The sequence below is a fragment of the Cryptomeria japonica genome, chromosome 3 (assembly GCF_030272615.1).
Source record: "Cryptomeria japonica chromosome 3, Sugi_1.0, whole genome shotgun sequence".
In the NCBI taxonomy this organism is placed as follows: Eukaryota; Viridiplantae; Streptophyta; class Pinopsida; order Cupressales; family Cupressaceae; genus Cryptomeria; species Cryptomeria japonica.
In genome coordinates this window covers 282,936,993-282,957,572 of record NC_081407.1, presented here as the reverse complement: position 1 = coordinate 282,957,572, position 20,580 = coordinate 282,936,993, and the positions used below count along the sequence as shown (strand labels likewise).

Here is a 20,580-nt window from a genome sequence, read left to right as displayed (position 1 = left end):
CTCTAATGTCTTTTTGCAAATTATTAAAGCAAATCTCCCGAATATCAACCAAAATAACTTGTGGCGAATGAATGCATCTGCCAATTGCTGAAAATTAACAATTGAATAACGAGGCAATGAGCAAAACCATTCCAAAACTTTTTGTCTTTTAAAGAACGACGGAAGAGTTCTGGAAGAAGATTTTGGTCATAGTAGAAGTCACTGCATAAAGTGGAAAATGTGTTTTCACGTGAGTGTGGGGTCACCTTGTCCATTAAAGAGGAAAATGTATATACATGCTTTACTTAAAGAGTCTCGTGGTTTATTTTTTAGCTGCTTTTTGCTTCCTCATGTTATGTATACACGACATACTTTAGAGTCCTATGACCCATTTTGGTCATCTGTACTTGTTTGTTTTACCGTAATTGAAGCATAAGCAATTAAAGAAAAATGAACAAAGGACTGCCAATATTCCCAAATTGCTGCAGCACAAAACTTCAATTCAGTTTGCACCAAAGGTATAAATATTAAACTTTAAAGGCGATGTAGCGTTTTTCAGAACTACAAAACAACTGTATACAACGAAAAACTACAAAACAACTGTATACAACCACACCATGGCCTGAAAAGGAAAAGACGGCAATTTAAATTGACTTGAGGATAAAGAACTGCCTTGGCATATTGTTATTATTGTTGTTATTATTATTATTATTATTATTTTGCAGCAATTCCCAATTACAGCTCTTCAAAAGAGCATTACCAAAAGCTTGAAGAGGCTTTCTTATAATGTTATCATGGATTCTAGTTTATTGCCATGGACAAATTGTAATAATTTTCAACTGACCTTGTAACAGCATTGCTTAAATTCTATCGTAATTTATAAGAAGAAATTCCATTCAGTAATATATACCACACAAGAAGAACACCACAGTGTGTGTGCATTGATCCTTTCATGCCAAACTATAGGGCTTATTGGCTGACATATCAAAATTGTACCTCAACAAATCATCACGGTAGTTGCAGGTATAGCTTGATAATTTTCATCATTTCACTTCCTTGAAAACGACCTAAACATCCCCTAGCTGCAGCTATCTCATCAAATTTAACAACAGAATCGCCGGCAATAGGTTTACACCCATGCAGATTAGTATTACCATCTTCACTGTTCAAAGAAGTTTGCTTTTCACCTTCATTATGGTCACCAACAGAAGGAAGATTGAATGAATCAAGTGGGGTCTCCATGATAACTGACTCGCCACCTCTTGCATTGACAAAGTCCTTCAGATGACATATGGTAAAAGGTACAGGTTCGTAACTATGGTCACCATATTCAACAGGAGTTGAATGATCTCCTGTGATACACAGAGAATAGTAGGCAGCCCCACTGCGTTCTGCCTGCCAAAGTAGCCGGACCAACTGACCAACTGCTTTATCTACAGCTTCAAAAGCTTTTACTTTCAGCATAGTTGCCTTGTCATGCCCAGCATCATCAATAGCCTATATGGTCCAAGCAACAGTACTACACACTGAATAATTTAACTTAATATTAATGAACTACATGGAGATGGAAAAATGAAAGGAAACAGAGTGGAGAGTACCTTTATGTGCAGGAAGCCAAAGTCATAACCTTCACTACGACCAGGCTTAGAATCCTCCTTACCAGGCACAAAAATGTGAGGTGGAGGCTCCAATGGAGCAGAAAGCGCCTTGGCTATAGCTTTGACCTTTGATGTCAAAAGTGTACGATAATCTCCAGTGGCTCCAGGTGCCTCAAGAATGTCAATGCCCAGAGATAACCCTAGTCCAGCAATGATTTTGGTAGGAGCTACCATGCATGGCCAAAGGTTATGCTTTTGTTCAAAAGATGGTACCTAAAATAGAAAATCCACAAAAACGCAGTAAGTGGCAGCAAGATAATTTCTAAGTTATGCATAATTTCACAGAAAAAGTTTATACAGAAGAATCTAGACTAACCTCAATACGAATACCACAACCACGCAAAAGCACTACATTAGCTATGGTCTTTCCCTGTAGAGATCGTTCCTTATTCAGTGGATGTGAAGTCAGAATCCTCGAAATCTCCTTTGACAGTTCATTTACAACTGCTGCTGTATGCTTTGCTTCCTCTGTGTCGTCTAAAGGAGCTGCCTCCAGCAATAGTCGATTATCCTTTAAGGGATCTGTGCCAGAAATATTCCCACTTAATTTTGGCCCTTTTACAACCACACCACACCTGTGTTCTGTTGCATATCTGAAAGAACAACGTAACTGATTTGTTAGAAATTCTAATATACCAGACAAAAAGAAAGTGACCTCACAGTCCTCTCTATGTTTGATCTGTGCATCATGCTTCTAATGCAAATGTTCCCAAAAAAATATCAAGGAAAATAATGTCTCCGCACACCTCACTCTAACTTCATATTTTGGGAAGGAAGGTAGCGTCATTCCATCCAATGCTGCACAAAATATTGGACCCTCTTTTTCAAAATGTCTATCTGCCCTCCTGCTTGTTACTATCCTTGTTTTCTCATCCCAGGTTGCAAAATTACTCTGTTAAAGGTAGTAAACAGTTCAAATAGCAAGAAAAACATGGTTTAAAAGACCAAATCCACCATCCAAAAAATAACTAGCACAGTTAACATCATTAATAATAGTTTTAGTTTTAGAATAGCAAGAACAACATGGTTTAAAAGACCAAAAACCACCATCCAAAAAATAATTAGCACAGTTAACATCATTTATAATAGTTTTAGTTTCAAGATAGACCGTGATTGGAGAAGCCTGAAAAGCATATACAGGGAAGCAAGAAAGTGTCACATTCCCAAAATAAACTTTAAATACACCTGTAGTCCAATTGTAATTTGGGGTAGGGAGGAAACTTGATAAACGTGTTGTTGGTTTTGGATTGAATTTGCTTGCATAGACATTTATATGCTTTGATTAATAGTTTTAGAATTGATTTTGGTTTTAATTTGTCTTACAAATTTCGTCGGCACCAACCCACAGGAGACACCAATCCCCTCAATTCATAGGCACCAACCTACTGGAAGTACCAACCCCCACAGCTAAGCACTTAGCGAAAGACACCAATCTCTTTTTTAGGAAGCACCAACTTCCAAATTCTACAATGAATGATATTGATTTTATTCATATAACGTTTGCACATACCATAGTAGACATAGATACTTCCAAAGATCTTCCAGCAGAAATAGTTCTGAATGTGAATGGTCTAGGCTGGAATCAACCCCTGGATTACGAAGGTTTATTTTTTCAATGCAGGAGATGTTATTAAACTGGTCATATTGCTACAGATTGCCCAAACACTGAAATGCAACTTAAAAACAAAGCCTCATGGTGGAAAGATGCTTCTCCCAGACATTATACTGTTGATACTATTACCATAAAAAAATGAATCTCATCCAAATGATGGTGCTGGGAACAAAAATGATTTACAGGAAGTGAAGCCTCTTTCAAAATCTGAATCGAATCAAAGCCTCTTTCAGAATCTGAATTGAGTCTAAAGCCCCTTCAGCATGTAGCTTCAGGCTTCTTGGACATTCCAAAAACTAGTGATGACACTTTAAAGGAGAGTTGCCACCATGGATCCAAAGGGTAATCAATTCCCAAAGACCTCAGCGACTATCAAGAGGCCCCAAATCTCGAGGGGTGAGAGAACCTCAACTTTGATTTCTTCCCATCCTTCTCATCCTCCAAAGGATCTTAAATGATGGTGGTGGTATCAATGATGGTAGCATGTAGTGCAGACAAGGAAGAAGAATATTCACAAAAGCGAGGAGGCTTGCCAATGCACCTATGGTCTCACTCCAAATCAGGAGTTAAAACTGCTAAATAATTTAAGCAATTCATTCAATGTGATCCTTCTATCTAATAGGATCCTTTGGCTCAATGTAATGTAAATAAAAGTTTGGAACTATCTCTATAATTTCGCTAGGATTTTGTTTACAACCTGGTTTTATGTGGATTCAAGTATTAAATCTGAGCCTTCATTTACATCTCATGTATTACTTATTTGGTTAATACCAAGGTTGAAAATATCGCCAGAAACTTGCACAACTCGCGAGTACTCGCAAGCCAGACTTGGCCGCCAGTCACTCACACACAAACTCAGCAACAAGTTTTCCTCGAAAATTGCAGGGATTTTTAATCAAAAATCGCAAAAAACGGTTAAAAACTCTGCCCTTTTCAATGATAAGAAAACATAAAGCGAAACTTACAAAAACTAATTTCTTTTATTTTCTTCTGCATGTGAGGGGAACCCTTTTCTGCAACATGAGCCTTCTTTCAGACACATGACTGCTAGCTAGGGCATGGCCACTAAAACAATTCATCGTGGCTTTGGATAGGTGTTATTTTGGGTCAGTTCTCATACTATAACTAAGATGATTCAAATTCTTGTACCTATTTTCATATTCCAATATAGAATGTGGTGTGTTCGATGTTCTCCCCATGAAACATTGTTGTGTATTGTAAAACTAAATATTATGAACAATAGATCTGCTTTTATCAATTTATGATTTCTATTCTGCAATTTTCCAAATTCCAATATGATAGTGAATCTTTAAACCACTTACATCAGAGATTTTAATCATTCCGGTCTGCACTTGGATCAGAAATTAAAATTTTCAGATTTTTACAGAAAAATGTGGAAACCAGTATAGCAACCGACAGCAATATTCTGATGATTGACAGATTTGTTTAAATTTTTAAAACACTTCTTGCCATTAAACATCAGTGCTTCGCATTGCCCATCTACTTTGGACTCAGTGATCAACAACCAGAATCTGTTTATTGCTGCCATTTTGTTTTCTTCGCTACTAGTAGTTCTTAAAAGTTAAGAACTTGAGATCATCAAGAAGGGCAATAAAGTGGATGTTGGCGATAATGTTTTCTTAGGATTTTTTGAATTAAATATTAAATTCATACAATACATAGTCATACTGCCCAGATTTGAAGAGTCGTTTTTTCTTAGTTTATGGTCTTTTTTTTGCTGTTTTGAGGTTAGTAATAGTATGCTGTATGAGCACGTGAATGGTTTGTCTGGTTAGCTGATCAAACTTCTATATTTGCAAATTCTGTGTCTCATCACTGAAAATAAAATCAATTTTGTATTTCAGAAAAACTTTGAAAACATGAATGTAAATTAATAAATTACATGATAGAAACCTTCAGTCAATTATATTTTAACCCTTAAATTCTGGTTCACATTCTGGTTCTGATCTTCAAATTGCAGTCCAAAGAAATAATTTCAGCTTAGATTCACGTAAATTAGACAGTTCACATGCCATTGCATATTATGTTCAGTTGCATTGAAACACATAGCATAGCCATAAATGACATAGACAAGGTTTGGGGGTCTGAGAGCTCCAGTTTAATTTAGCTATTATTTAAGAAAATTGACAGATTATATGTTTGTGTTTCCTGTATTTTCTACATGCATTGAAGAAGAGACCAAAAAAACAATATATGCATTATATATTATTAATTTTTTATGTCATCCTTCTCTTTTGCTAGGTTTCCTTCCTACTTTTCTAAAAGAAAATGGCTTCTACAAGTAGAGCTGGTGGCAGAAAGAGGGACCCTTGTTGGAAACATGGGGCACCAAGTGCAGAGTGAGGAGAGGTCATTTGAATTTTGTATCCATGCACTAGGCTTATGACCAATGGCAAAAATCGACCTTGCAAAGATCAATTGCTGGGATATTACACCATGTGACAAATGTCCTGAAGAGGCTACGAGGGACAGAATAGCAACACTTGAAGCATATGACCAAAAGAAGGCAGCAAAAAAGAGAACAGCAGAGGCAATGGCAGCCCCAATGGCAGATTTGAGTTCTACACGGTCATATGCAGATGTGGGGGCCTCTTCTTCCCTTGGGCCATGGATACGAGGATGGAGAAGTGTGGATAGCCATATAGCAAACTTTTTTGTTCCACGTAATACTACTAGTGCGCAACCTAGATTGCAAGGCACTGTATGGAATAAAGAGTTGCAACATGAGGCAAAGTTGGTGTGTGCTAGATTTTGGTTCTACAATAATATTCCATTCAATGTTGCTTCTAGTCCATATTGGGAGCAATTGGTCATTGCATTGACCGTGGCAGGTAAGTGGTTCAAGACCCCAAGTTGTTATGAATTAAGTGGGCCATTATTGCAGGATGAGGTCCAAAACACTCATCGACTAGTGGAAGAGCAAAGGAGAATTTGGGAAAAGAAAGGCTGCACCATTCTATCTAATAGATTAATGAGTTGCTTCAGGGGGGCATTTGTATTTTTAAAATCAATTGATGCCTCCAATGACGTGAAAAATGCAGAGAACTTGTGCAACATGTTGGATGAGGTGGTGATGGAAGTGGGAGTGTAGAATGTCATCCAAGTTGTGACCAGTAATGCAATTGCATATGTGGCAGCTAACAAGCTTTTTATGGCTAGGCATCTGACATTATTTTGAAGCCCTTGTGCTGCCCATTATTTTGAATTTCTCTTTGAGAACATAAAGAAACTAAGTTGGATGAAGAATGTGGTTGAAGATGGAAGTAATATCACAAAGTACATCTACAACCACACATGGGTCCTGAATCTTCTGAGAGAGCACACTAATGGTAAAGATCTCATACGATCAAGGGTTAAACACTTTGCTACCACTTTCCTCACCTTCCAACTCATACTAGCTACATTGCCCAACTTGAACCGGATATTTGCGAGTCAAAGATGGTTGGAGAGTCCTTATGCCAGGAAGTTTGAAGGAGAGAAGGTTGTGAAGGCCATTTTTTATGTTAGTTTTTGTCAAGATTAGAGGAGATTATCGATGTAAGTTTTCAAACTAGATGCTTTATTATTTAATTTTCTAATATTGCAATTTGCTGATTTTGTTAAATTTTTTATATCTAGGTGTCAAAACCAGGTTCTACAAATGGTGGATGGGGATCAAAATGCCATGAGGTATCTATATGAGGCCATGGATAAGGCCAAAGAGGTGATTCAACATTTGTATGGGTCAAACAAGACCTAATATGAACCCATATGGTGCATAATTGATTGGAGGTTGAACCGACAACTCCACCAACATATTCATGTTGCTGCCTAATACTTGGAACCCCAAGTTTTTTTTCTCCCCGACTTTCAAAGCAGATGCGAAGGTTAATGTTTGCCTCAAGGCCCTCAACACGTATTCGAGATTAGTTGATGATGAGCACCTTCAAGACCTAATACTAATGAGTTGCGAAGCTATAAGAATGTTTTGTTCACTTGATTGCAAACGTAGGAGAGCCACCCAGCTGCTAGGTAAAAAAAAATGTGTTTAATTTAATTTTACCATTTATTTCACTCTTTAAGTTTATTAAAATCTTTACCAAGTTATAAATGCCATTTTTTATCCTTGCAGATTTGTGGTGGGAAGATTAAGGTGCCACAACACTTAATCTTCAAAAGTTTTCCATCTGCATATTATTGCATCCTTGTAGTGCTTCTAGTTGTGAGCGCAACTGGAGTGTTTTTTAGACCATTCACACAACAAAGCGCAATAGGTTGACTCAATAGCGCTTGAATGACCTTGTCTATGTGCAGTACAACCTTTGATTGCATGAAAAGAAGGTGCAAGGGCAGGGTTCACATTAAGCACTTGATCAAGATGACATTGATCCATGTTCAGTAGATTGGATTGCCACACCTGATGATGTGGATCCATTATTTACTAATGATCACATTACTAAGTTGGAGAGGGAGGCAGCTGAATGGGGTACGGAAGTGGTAGCACGTAAGGAGGAGCAATGCAAGGTTGGTCATGCAGCAGAGGCACCTGTGTAGGCACCTATTGAGGATGTCGTAGCTACTTCAACACCACCCACCTAGCAGCAACAATCTTTTTTGAGCTTTAATCGTAGACACAATTTATGATTTCTAATTTTCATTGATACCAAAACTTGAACATAATATTTATTCAGAAGTTGTAGTTGTTTTGTGGTTTATGATACATTGATATGTATTGAACTCAATTTTATTTTGAGGTTGCACTTGTTTTTTGGTCTATGTTATGTATTTAACTCAAACTTGAATTTATATATGAGGGAAATCAATATATGTTCTACAAATTTGGTGCCTGCGTGTTTTTTTTAAATATTTTAAGAAATTATACATTTTCAAATGTTTGATAAATTTGCCAAGTTTTTTGGCGAGTCCCAAGTTTTTAAAAATTTTGGGCTAGCCGAATCATTGTTGAGTCCAATTTTTTCAACTATAGTTAATACAATGGGAGCAACCCCCATGACTGCATTTTACAAATCAAAAAAATACATTATTTAATATTTTTTTAATTATAAAATGACAATACAATTTAGAAAAAAAATTACATTTAGATATAAATTTATATCTTTTTTACATTTAAATAAAATTATTTAAATTAATATTATTAAATGAATTGGAAAACTAAATTGGGAAACCTAAAATTCTCATTAGAGAAAACTAATATATTATTATATATTTAATGATAAATTAAAATAAAAAAATAATTAACACTAAACAAAAACAAAAACAAAAGCAAAAAATTAATTTCATTTAAAACAAAACAATGCACCTAGAGTAGACGTCATGGAAACAACAAAAAAACCCTAATCTCAAATTGTCAATGCTAAACATTTAAACCAAAAATTGTACAACACAAAAAAAGCCCTAAATAGGAATGTACAAGTGCAACAATTTACAATGGAAAATATGACCAAAACTGCAATAATTATTATTTGTATGCAACAAAAAACGTATTTTTGGCCCCAATACTACACGATTTTGAGCTACTAATTGGGCATAGGTGCAAGAAACAAGATCTCACAAGATTTTCCCACAGTCTACTTTTATGGTATTAACCATGATATACCAATAAGGAAATCAAGTAATGTTGAATGGGATGCTTGAGGAATACTGAAAAAAACTCATTGGCTTCTTTGCCTATGTCTAAACATTTTCCTTGCATCCCATGCTCTCCAGTGATGGTTAGGATCAAGTGTGGTGAAGGGTGCAAAAAAGCCATTCACCCTTCCAACACCAATAATGTTGAAATAATAGCTAGTTCGGATCAAATATAAGTATTACCTGTATTGGGCTAGACCCAAACGCATTATGTAACTTGTAACCATTAAGGATGTTGATATTTGTAGCTAGATCGGATCCCTTCTAGGGTCGACCTAGCACACTTAGCCTGTGTATGGCCCTGTCGGCCTTAGCCATGTTTGCTATCACATTTTGTTACATAAATTCTTGTTTAGGTCTGGCCCTATTTGGGCGGTGTATGTAACTTGCAAATATGAAAATTGGGCATGACCTATAAAGTAACTTGTGGATAGGTCAAGTCCTATATTGAAGGTAACTTGTAGCGTGTAAGGCTGACCCTATATGGGGCGCCTAATCTAAAGCATTATATTGCTCCTTGTTGTAAGCCAACCTATGATGAATTGGGAGGCTAAGTCTCATATATATATAAAGTGTGAATCATTGTATCAACAGACAATTCAGCGAACAATATACACACAGCGAAAATATTCTATAATCAGCAGCAGTGATCAGCGAACTATCTTTTGGAAGACAACAAATCATCCTAAGTCAGTGAACTGATCTTGAAGGCAGCGAATCATACTTCTGTGACTGCGAACTATTCTTACAGGCAGCGAACATCATCCTAAGGCAGCGAACATCATCCTAAGGCAGCGAACTGATCTTGAAGGCAGCGAATCAAACTTTTGTGACTGCGAACTATTCTTTTAGGCAGTGAACATCATCCTAAGGCCGCGATATATCATTGAAGGTAGAATGAACTTCATCTCAGAGTTTGCAGCCCTTCTTGTGACAGCGAATATCATATCTATTGCAGATAAGTCCATCTTTGTATATTTGCCCTAGGTTGAAGACATTATACTACTGTGCATAGCTTGCTGATTGCTTCAAGTGTTGAAGCTCATTGTAAAGATACTGACTAATTATTGCATAATAAGATCTGAGATTTATTGCTGGGTTTTTCACCTCCAAGAGGGAGGTTTTCCTAGGGTAGTTTGGTGTTTCCTAGTGTTCATTATTTTGATTTTATGTCATTGTTGTCATCTATGTGATCCTAATATATCAGTCTAATCCTAAAATTAACATGGTATCAGAGCCGAGTTCCTTCTATAAGCCCTAACATCTTGAAGGAAAACCCTGTACTTCTTCTTGTGCAGATTGTTAATCTTAGTACTTTCAGATTGAATAAAACTCAGAAAATCAGAATTAGTTTAAACTAGGTTAATTAATTTATAGTTTTCCAGACTTAAGCATAATAAGGAAATGAAATGCACAAGGACAAAACACAGTTACCCTGGGAAAACCTCCTAGGAGAAAAAAACCCAGCCAAAGGATCCTCAGATCTGATTATGATTATGAACTGAACATTACACACTTATCTGGAGCATAGAGCTTGCAGTCACAAGGAAGAAGAGATAGAAGTCTTCACAATTAGTTTGCTAATGAAGATTATGATTTGCAGTCCTCCTCATCGGAATTTTCTGAGTGTAGCAAAGGTAGCAGCACCTTTCCAAGTAGATCACAGTCCTTCAATGGAGTCCTTCAAGGGTTCGCTGTCTTCAATTGGAAATCTGTTGCTAAATAAGTTCGTTGTCTCCTATTAGAGATCTGCTGCCATCTGGTGAAGTTCGCTGCCTCCTATTTTGAGATCTGCTACCTTCTAGTGGAGTTCGCTGTTGCCAACTACCCTTCTATGAATTTCGCTTTCACCGAATATATTTTGCATGTGTATTAAAACTGAAAATGAAGATATTGAGAAGTATATGCTACATTTATAGGAGTCATATTACTTCTTAATTATGTCGGCCTTCTTTGCATTTAGACGTTTATTTATTTTAATTCCTTTTAGGTGAAGTGAGATAGGGTCGACCCTATCAAGGAGGCGAGTTGGGTTTGAGTGAAGCGTGGAAGCCTTTTAGGTGAGCCGAAAGGTATTGGGCCAGGCCCTATATGAAGGAGGCGGATTCCAATGTTGCCCAAGGCAATTGGAATCCGCCAGCCCTAATTACAACCAACACTCCCTCTTAATTAGGGAATAGAATCATAATCATAATCTTCCAGCTTGCACACAAGCATAGACTGGATCCACCTTGTATTGCTCATAGAGGGTGGAGAGGATCCTTTTCTACCATCTTACATTGCCAGCAGAGGATGGTCAAATGTTACGATACCATCTTACATTGCCCGCAGAGGATGGTTTAACAATTACGCTTCTCCCTGAGAAGTTTACAATACCACCATACATTGCCCGCAGAGGGTGGTCAACATTTACAATACCATCTTACATTGCCCGCAGAGGATGGTTAAGAATTATACTTCTCCCTGAGAAGTTTGCAATACCACCTTACATTGCTCGCAGAGGGTGGTTAACATTTACAATACCATCTTACATTGCCCGCAGAGGATGGTTAAGAATTATACTTCTCCCTGAGAAGTTTACAATACCACCTTACATTGCCCGCAGAGGGTGGTTTTATACAAAACAAAGTATCACTGAAATTGAGACTCCCTCTCAATCGGAGTTTCATTTTCCACAATACCAAGTCTATCCCTGAAGTACACAAACTTCACTTTGGATAGAGGCTTGGTAAGAATATCTACAACCTACTCATCAGTGCTGACATACTTCAGCTGAATAGCACCTCTTTGAACCATGTCCCGAATAAAATGATAATGTGTTTCCACATGTTTTGACCTGTCATGAAACACTGGATTGATAGACATTTTAATACAACTCTGATTATCACAGTGAATAACAGTAGGATCCCATGGCTGACCAAACAGCCCAGCAAGAAGCTTACGAAGCCACACTGCTTCTCTAGATGCTACACTTGCTGCAATATACTCAGCTTCAGCAGTACTCAATGCCACTGAGGATTGTTTTCTGCAAGCCCAAGAGATTACTGTAGAACCCAAGCTAAAGCAAATACCAGAGGTGTTTTTCTTGTCTTTGACGCTTCCAACCCAGTCTGCATCAGAATAACCTTCCAAGGTTATTGGAGTGTTAAGTGGATACTTCAGCCCAAAACCAACTGTGCCCTGCAAGTATCTTAGGATATGCTTGGCTGCAACAAGGTGAACATGCTTGGGCAAACTCATGAACTGGCTGAGAGCATTTACAGCAAAACATATGTCAGGTCTAGTGTTAACTAGATACATCAGTGATCCAATCAACTATCGGTACTCGGATGGATCTGCAAATTTAGAGTTAGCTGCAGAAACACTTAACTTCTTTAAGTTAGATTCCATAGGAGTAGACATTGGTTTACAATCCAACATTCTAAATCTTTTCAAAATGTCAATAGTATATTTCCCTTGACTTAGAAAGATTTCGTTAGATCTTTGCCATACTTCTAGACCTAGGAAATAATGCATTAGACCTAAATCTTTCATTTCAAATTCTGAAGCTAGTTCTTTCTTGCATCTAATAATAAGTTCATCTTTACCAGTCAGAAATAAGTCATCCACATAAAGAACTAGAATTAGTATTTCATCATTGGCTACTTTAAAGTAAATGTTAGGGTCAACATCATTTTTACAAAAGCCTAGACTTAGCAAATATTTATCAATTCTTTCATACCAAGCATGAGGAGCTTGTTTAAGACCATACAGAGCTTTCTTTAACCTGCACACATGGGTTAATCTATCCTGAATCTCATATCCCTCAAGTTGCTCAATATAGACTTCTTCCTCAATGACACCATTGAGAAAGGCAGTCTTAACATCCATCTGATGTAGTTTCCAACCCTTAGAAGCAGCAATAGCAATTATTGTTCTAATGGAAGTATATCTAGCAACAGGAGCAAATGTTTCTTCATAGTCTATGCCTTCCTTTTGGGAAAAACCACGCGCTACAAATCTAGCCTTATATTTTTCAATACTACCATCAGCATTATGTTTAATTTTAAATAACCATTTAGAGGAAACAATAGACTTACCTTTGGGTCTGGGCACAAGGTCCCATACATCATTCTTGATGATTGACTGATATTCTTCATCCATAGCAAGCTTCCAAGCATGATGACTTAAGGCTTCTTCAACATTGCAAGGTTCAGTTTCAATGAGATTACACATTAAAGAAACGTAGTTGGAAAATACCTGAGGTCTCTTAGTTTCACGGAAGGTGCCACTTGGAGCAGCAAATCTTTCAGCTTCTTGAATGGTGTTTCTTACCCAAAGTGGTCTCTTTTTGGTAACGACAATGTCACTAGGAATATCAGTGGGATTCATGGGTTCTGGAGGATCATCATGATCATCTTGAGGTGGAGGTTCAACTTGCTCCCTCTGAATCTCAGGGTTAGAATCAACGTTTATATTTTGATTATCATTAGATTCATCAATAACACAAGAACCTTTCGATTTCTTAAAAGCAATGTCTTCTTCAAATTTAACATCCCTACTTACCTCAACGTACCTTTGACCTGGGATGTAAATCCTGAATGCCTTGGAGGATTCACTGTATCCGACTAGCATGCCTTTCTTTCCAGAGGGTTCCAACTTTGATCACTTTTCCTTGGGCACATAAACATAGACGAGACTTCCAAAGATCCTAAGGTGACTAATGTCTGGTTTAAATCCCGTGAAGGCTTCTTCCAGGGTCATGTTCTTTAGAGCACGATGAGGACATCTATTCTGGATATATACTGCTGTTCTAGAAGCCTCGGCCCATAGAAAGGTCTGCAAGTCTTGATCGTGGATCATAGCCTTTGCAGCCTCCACAATGGTCCTATTCTTTCTTTCAGCAACACCATTTTGTTGAGGATTGTATGGAACACAAAACTCCCTCTTAATTCCTGACTCAACACAAAAATCATGAAAGCTACCGGAGGTGTACTCACCTCCATTGTCAGATCTTAAACATTTGATTCTTTTACCAAAGAGGTTTTCAGTTAATGCATTAAACTCCTTAAATTTACTTAAGACTTCATCAGATTCTTTAGATTTCAAGAAGTAGATCCAAGTTTTCCTAGAGAAATCATCTATGAAGATTACATAATAAAGGAATCCACTAGGAGATGCTATAGACATAGGACCACATAAATCAGAGTGAACAAGTTCTAGTTTGTCTTTAGCTCTATTTTCACTTTTATGAAATGGACTTTTAACATTCTTACCAATAGCACAACCTTTACAAGTGTTATCATGAATTTGACTGAGTTTAGGCATACCTTTAACTAACCTTTCAAGGGATGGAAGGGCTTGATAATGTAGATGTCCAAGTCTTCTATGCCATAACTCACAGGATTCCGAAGCCTCATTAATGAGGGCTTGAATATGGTTAGTAGAGAGCTTATAAAGACAATCATATCTATGACCAATTATACGAGCAGATTTAAAACTATCTTTCTTAGACCAAGCAAGAACTTTTCCTTCAGAAAATGCAATTTGATAACCTTTATCTTCTAGAGCAGAAATGGAAATTAGGTTTCTTTTAATTCCAAGAACAAACAATATATCACTAAGATGCAAGGAAATACCAGAATCTAATTTTAGAGAAGTAGAGCCAGAACCTCTTACCGAATAACGAGCGTCATCACCAATTACCACGTGAAGGTTGGTATCCTTTTCTACTAGGCCTGAAAGATGATCACAGTAACATGTGATGTGTCTGGAGGCACCACTGTCAATCAACCATGTATTGCTATCTGAGAGAACACTGCTAGATAGAGCGGAGATGAATAAGAAGTCATCATTTTGTTCTGAGACTTCATTTAGGTTTGCTTCACTTTGGTTAGGGTTAAACTGACATTCCTTAGCATAGTGACCGAATTTGTCACATCTAAAACATCGCACACGCGAGGTATCTCTTGGTTTCTTCCAAGGGTGTTGGGAACTAAAAGATCTGGATTCCCTATTTCTTTTAGGATAAGGTTGCTTTCAATTTCCCCTTTTCTTGCATTGAGCTGCAAGCATGTGATGATCATCTACATGGGGGCTCTTGGATTGACTCCTTGTGATGAGGCGAGACTCTTCTTGGATGCAATCATTCTTAAGGCGATCAAAAGTAGGTAACTCAGACCGACCACTTATGGTTTGGATAAATGACTCCCATGAGTGAGGTAGACCATTAAGGGCAATCATGACAAGGTCTTTGTCTTCCATGTTATGGCCAATTAAACCTAGCAGATTCTTTAGTTCTGAAATTTTTAGGAAGTAGGAAATAACAGAATCTTCTTTAGCCATTTTGATATTAAGTAGTTGTTGTCTTAACGTAATTGCCCTACTAAGATTGTTAACTTCATATGTACCTTGTAGGTGGCTGAACATTTCCCTTGCAGTGGTGAATGAGGCAATAGAGGTGACGAGGTGGTCTTTGACTGAATCAATGAGAATCTTCCTGGCCTTGATAGCATCCCTTTTGAATTGTTTCAACTCAACTGCATCTGAAGGCTCAATTAGCTCTTTCGCTTCTATGAATTGGAGAAGATCTTCTTCCTCAAGAGTCAACTTGATTCGAACTTTCCATGCAGTAAAATTTAGATTCCCATCAAGCCTATCTTCAACTTTCAGCCCCATTGACCTGATCTGCAACAGCTACAACAATCTGGAAATAAAGGTGCATTGAATTTTAAATCTGAAGATTGATCTAACCAATTAGCTCTGATACCATGTTAATCTTAGTACTTTCAGATTGAATAAAACTCAGAAAATCAGAATTAGTTTAAACTAGGTTAATTAATTTATAGTTTTCCAGACTTAAGCATAATAAGGAAATGAAATGCACAAGGACAAAACACAGTTACCCTGGGAAAACCTCCTAGGAGAAAAAAACCCAGCCAAAGGATCCTCAGATCTGATTATGATTATGAACTGAACATTACACACTTATCTGAAGCATAGAGGTTGCAGTCACAAGGAAGAAGAGATAGAAGTCTTCACAATTAGTTTGCTAATGAAGATTATGATTTGCAATCCTCCTCATCGGAATTTTCTGAGTGTAGCAAAGGTAGCAGCACCTTTCCAAGTAGATCACAGTCCTTCAATGGAGTCCTTCAAGGGTTCGTTGTCTTCAATTGGAAATCTGCTGCTAAATAAGTTCGTTGTCTCCTATTAGAGATCTGCTGCCATCTAGTGAAGTTCGCTGCCTCCTATTTGAGATCTGCTACCTTCTAGTGGAGTTCGTTGTTGCCAACTGCCCTTCTATGAATTTCGCTTTCACCGAATATATTTTGCATGTGTATTAAAACTGAAAATGAAGATATTGAGAAGTATATGCCACATTTATAGGAGTCATATTACTTCTTAATTATGTCGGCCTTCTTTGCATTTAGACGTTTATTTATTTTAATTCCTTTTAGGTGAAGTGAGATAGGGTCGGCCCTATCAAGGAGGCGAGTTGGGTTTGAGGGAAGCGTGGAAGCCTTTTAGGTGAGCCGAAAGGTATTGGGCCAGGCCCTATATGAAGGAGGCGGATTCCAATGTTGCCAAAGGCAATTGGAATCCGCCAGCCCTAATTACAACCAACACAGATTAGGGCTGAAGAAGTCTACGGTGAATCATAAAGTTCAACAACAATGTCTGCTTGACAAATTGAAGGCATCGATGGGACGATAACAAGAATAAGATTTCAGGTGTTGTCATTCTTCTGTTCTCAATTGTAGGGTCCACTTGGTTTGGAGATTTGCATCTGATTGCCTTATTGTTATGGTGTCTTATCTAGTGCACAAGATTTAACTACTTCATCTGAGGGTGCTTTCATATGTCGGTTTGTGCACTTGTTTTCAGATCTTAGTATTCCTTTTATTCCTTTAAGGGTTGCATAACTATCTTCCTAGGGTTTTGTTGTGACGTTTTCACACATCGCCCCATTGCAAATGGGGACCCATGTTTTTTGCTTTTTAGGGTTTGTTTTTTTAGGTTTTTTAGGGTTTTGTTAGTTAGCCTTTGCATTTTGAGTGTCGCCCAGGGGATCACATGGGTAGCAAGTCCGGCTTGAGTGAAGTCCTGACCCTGAAATTTGGCTAAGTCTGGAATGTCCTGACCCTGAAATTTGACTAAGTCTGGAAACTGAAAAACCTCCAAAAACTAGATTTTGCAATATAACTCCTGGAGGTCTGAAACCACTCTCAAACATCCTGAAAGTATATATGGAATATAACTTAAAGTATAAGAAAGAAGAAACATAGAAGGAAATGTCACTTATACTTAAATGTTATATTCCATAAAAATTATCCTGATAGAGAGTGCGAAAAGCGCTCCTGTCCCTCGCCAAGGGACCAGAGCGAAAATGCTTAGTTGAGCCATTCCTGACCTTGTTTGGACGAATCGAGACATCAAAGGCATAGTGAAGGACGAAATGAGCATGATAGGGCATCCAGACTTCATCAAAAACAACGAAATGATGAAGTTTTTGCCTAGAGGGTCAAATTCGCTCCTGTCCCTCACTGAAGGACCAGAGCGAAATTCTTCATAAGGTACGATCTGGGCAAAGATCAAGCAAATTTTACGTTCAAAGGCAAGGAAAGAGGCGAAATGAACGCGTTTAAGACAAATTGAAGATTACCAAATGCCAACAAGGGACCAAAATGCCTAGGTTCGCTCCTGTCCCTCAGGGAGGGACCAGAGCGATTTTTGTTGTAGATGATTTTCTTGCCCAGTTTGAGTGGATCCCAAGGCATGGATAAGTGAAAAGGTACGTTACGAAGCTGTTGAAGGTAGTTTTTGAAGGTGACAAAGTGAAGTGAAGCATACAAAGCCAAGATCGCTCCTGTCCCTCTCCAAGGGACCAGGGCGATATGATGATTATATTGCCGTCCCTCCAAATTCAAGACACTCCAAGGCGAAGAACAAGGTGGCAAGGACGTCTTAAGGCATCTTCGTCAAGCACAAAGCATCAAAGGTCATCAACATTGAAAGATTTGCACTAAAATATCCCAGTTCGCTCCTATCCCTCAGGAAGGGACCAAAGCGAAATTTGCATAAAGGCATAAAATTTGAAAGTTTATCAAGCATCAAGTGATCGCGAAGGATCAAGGAACTTTATTTTGCACAATGATAGCAATGACAAGTTGAACGAGGCAATGACAAGCTCAAAATCATGAAGTTCGCTCCTGTCCCTCAGGAAGGGACCAGAGCGATGTTTATTATATTGGCCAATTCATACAAAAATCACGTGAGGTCAAGGTTTTCCAAGGTCGCAAGAGGTCCAAGGCGTCTTTTGAAAGTGATATATCAAAGTTTGGAACGTCCAAATGCTATCAATTAAGCTAAGGAACTCATATCGCTCCTGTCCTTTGTACAAGGACCAAGGCGATTTCATTAAAACACTCATGTTCCTTTAAATGCATGTCAAGGCAAGTTCACGCAAGATCAAGGACGTCCTTTGGAAGGCAATGAACGAAGAACGAAGATCAAAAGTTTGCAAATTTGAGCCAGGACACTAGGATCGCTCCTGTCCCTCAGGAAGGGACCAGGGCGATATTTGCCAAAGCACTCATTTTCCTTCGAAGATCATGGCAAAACAAACTTGCAAAAGGTTCAAAACGTTGTTTAAAGGATAATGGACGAGGAATTGATATCAAGAACGAAGAATCTCACGTAAAAGAATGGAGATCGCTCCTGTCCCTCTCCAAGGGACCAGGGCGATAATGGTCATGAGATGCACTTGTTCGCACAAGAAAGACATTCAAGCTTGAAGGACCCAACAAACATCGCAAAATCAACGTGGAGATGAGAACTTTGAACGTCAAAATTGCAAGAATCAGGACAAAATTGATGGATCGCTCCTGTCCCTCTCCAAGGGACCAGGGCGATGAGGTACGTATCTTTCACCTTCACAATTTGGCATTCAAACAAACATTTTTGAATTTATTTTAAATGCTAAAAATCGATAATCTTTGAAAATTCAATTAAAATGGCATTTAAAATTTGCGCAAAACATTAATTAATTATTTTTGCCTTGTAAAAAAAAAATCGAATTTATTAATTAATAAACAAGGAAATTTAATTAATTAATTATTGTTTGCAATAAAAATGGAGCGCTTGAGTTTATTTTATGAAGGTCGGCCTTTGTTATTTATTAAAAAATCATTTATAATTGCTTTATTATTACCAAGTCGGCCTTAAGGTAAGTATGAGGTGAGCGCTATAAAGGGAGGGTGAGAATCTTCATTTTCACATGCGATTTGAGAAGGTGCGAAATTGTGTTCAAAGTGCGATTTGGAGTTTACAAAGCAAGGTGGTGCTAAGGTTATCCAAGGTGGTGCGAATCTAAAAGTTTCCACTTGAGCGAATTTGCCAAGGCATTAGGGATCACGTCCAAGACTTGAAGGGTGGCGAAGTTGATAAGAGGAACGTTCTTTTGAAGATCACATCAAGACTATCGAATTTCAATTTTGCCTGGGCGAATTTTATTCATTTTGCATTTTAGAGTTAAACTCTCAAGTAAGGTATGACAAGATCCCTTGTTTTAATTTCGAATTTTGATCGTCATAGCTTAAATTTTGAATTTTGAAATTTTGAATTCCAGTAGCCCAATTGTTTTTTTAGGAAATAATAACTCAAGGATTTATTATGAAGTTTCCTAAAAATTAATCTAATCTATGTTATATATTGCAAAATCATGTTACTAATTTTGAAATGTTGTGTAGGCATCAAATGGAGATCTCATCAAGGAAAATCAAGCCGAATCAAGGACGATCTTCGCTGGGACGATCAAGCCAAGACAGGGGCGACCTCTTTCAATCCAGCGTTCCAAGGCGAGGTACATCATCATCTTGCACATCAAGGACAAAAGGAGTTAGAACAAGAGTTAATTAAAGATAGCCTCTCAACGACATCAAATTGAATATCTAGCAAGCTACAAGTGTCAGATGAGGTGGCATCCTAGTCATCACTCCTCCAGTCAGTGTGGTCCACCTCAGCATGTCCAGATTCAATGTACTTAACTCATGGAAGGTGGCACAAACTTCGATGTACCTACCCCGGCTATCCATTGGTCGATTTTTTCTAGAAGGGACATGTGTCCAAGCAATACAATTTTGTCATTGGTCAAGCATTAAATGTTATGTAATGGTTGTAACAAACCCTAATTAGGGTTTTCATTGTAAAATCTTGGCCATTGATCTTGAATTGATCTAAGCCATCAAATTGTATTGTGGGCACTATATAAGCCCAGGCATTTTCATTTTGTGGAGGATAATTAGCAATTGTTAGAGATAGTATGTAAATAGTTAGAATAGTTAGAGAATAGTTGGAAGCAATTAGAGTAGAATAGGAGGACAAGGCAAGAAATTGTTGCCATTGATTGTAAACAAACTCCATTTTCATTGAAGTAATGGTGAAATATGTTGTTTTCTTGCAATTTGCATGGTTTCTTGTTGAGTCTTCAATCTTAGATGGTAAATGATTAGATGAATGGAGGAAATGTGATTGATTGATGGTGGAATTCGTATATCCATACTACTAGCAGTTTGTTGATTGCAGACTTGCCTTGTGTAGTCAACTGGAATCGTTCAGCTTAAGCTCAATTTCAATTTGTCGCCTCTTCATTGATATGCATCAACTTGGATGGTATCTATGCCTGCGGTGATGATTTGAACA

At 37.8% G+C, this 20,580-nt stretch overlaps 1 protein-coding gene across 3 annotated transcripts in view; it reads right to left on the bottom strand.

Moving 5' to 3' along the window:
- Positions 1-602: 602 nt before the first annotated feature.
- Positions 603-20,580, bottom strand: part of LOC131029611 (uncharacterized) — a 44,350-nt gene continuing 24,372 nt past the window's right edge. For all 3 annotated transcript variants that reach the window (XM_057960164.2, XM_057960166.2, XM_057960165.2), the window contains 4 exons: positions 2,384-2,529; positions 1,954-2,230; positions 1,578-1,850; positions 603-1,476 (listed from right to left, as the gene is read on the bottom strand). In XM_057960164.2, the coding sequence (XP_057816147.1) occupies positions 988-1,476; positions 1,578-1,850; positions 1,954-2,230; positions 2,384-2,529 (1,185 nt within the window). In that variant the 3' untranslated portion in view covers positions 603-987. The remainder of the gene's footprint in view (positions 1,477-1,577; positions 1,851-1,953; positions 2,231-2,383; positions 2,530-20,580) is intronic.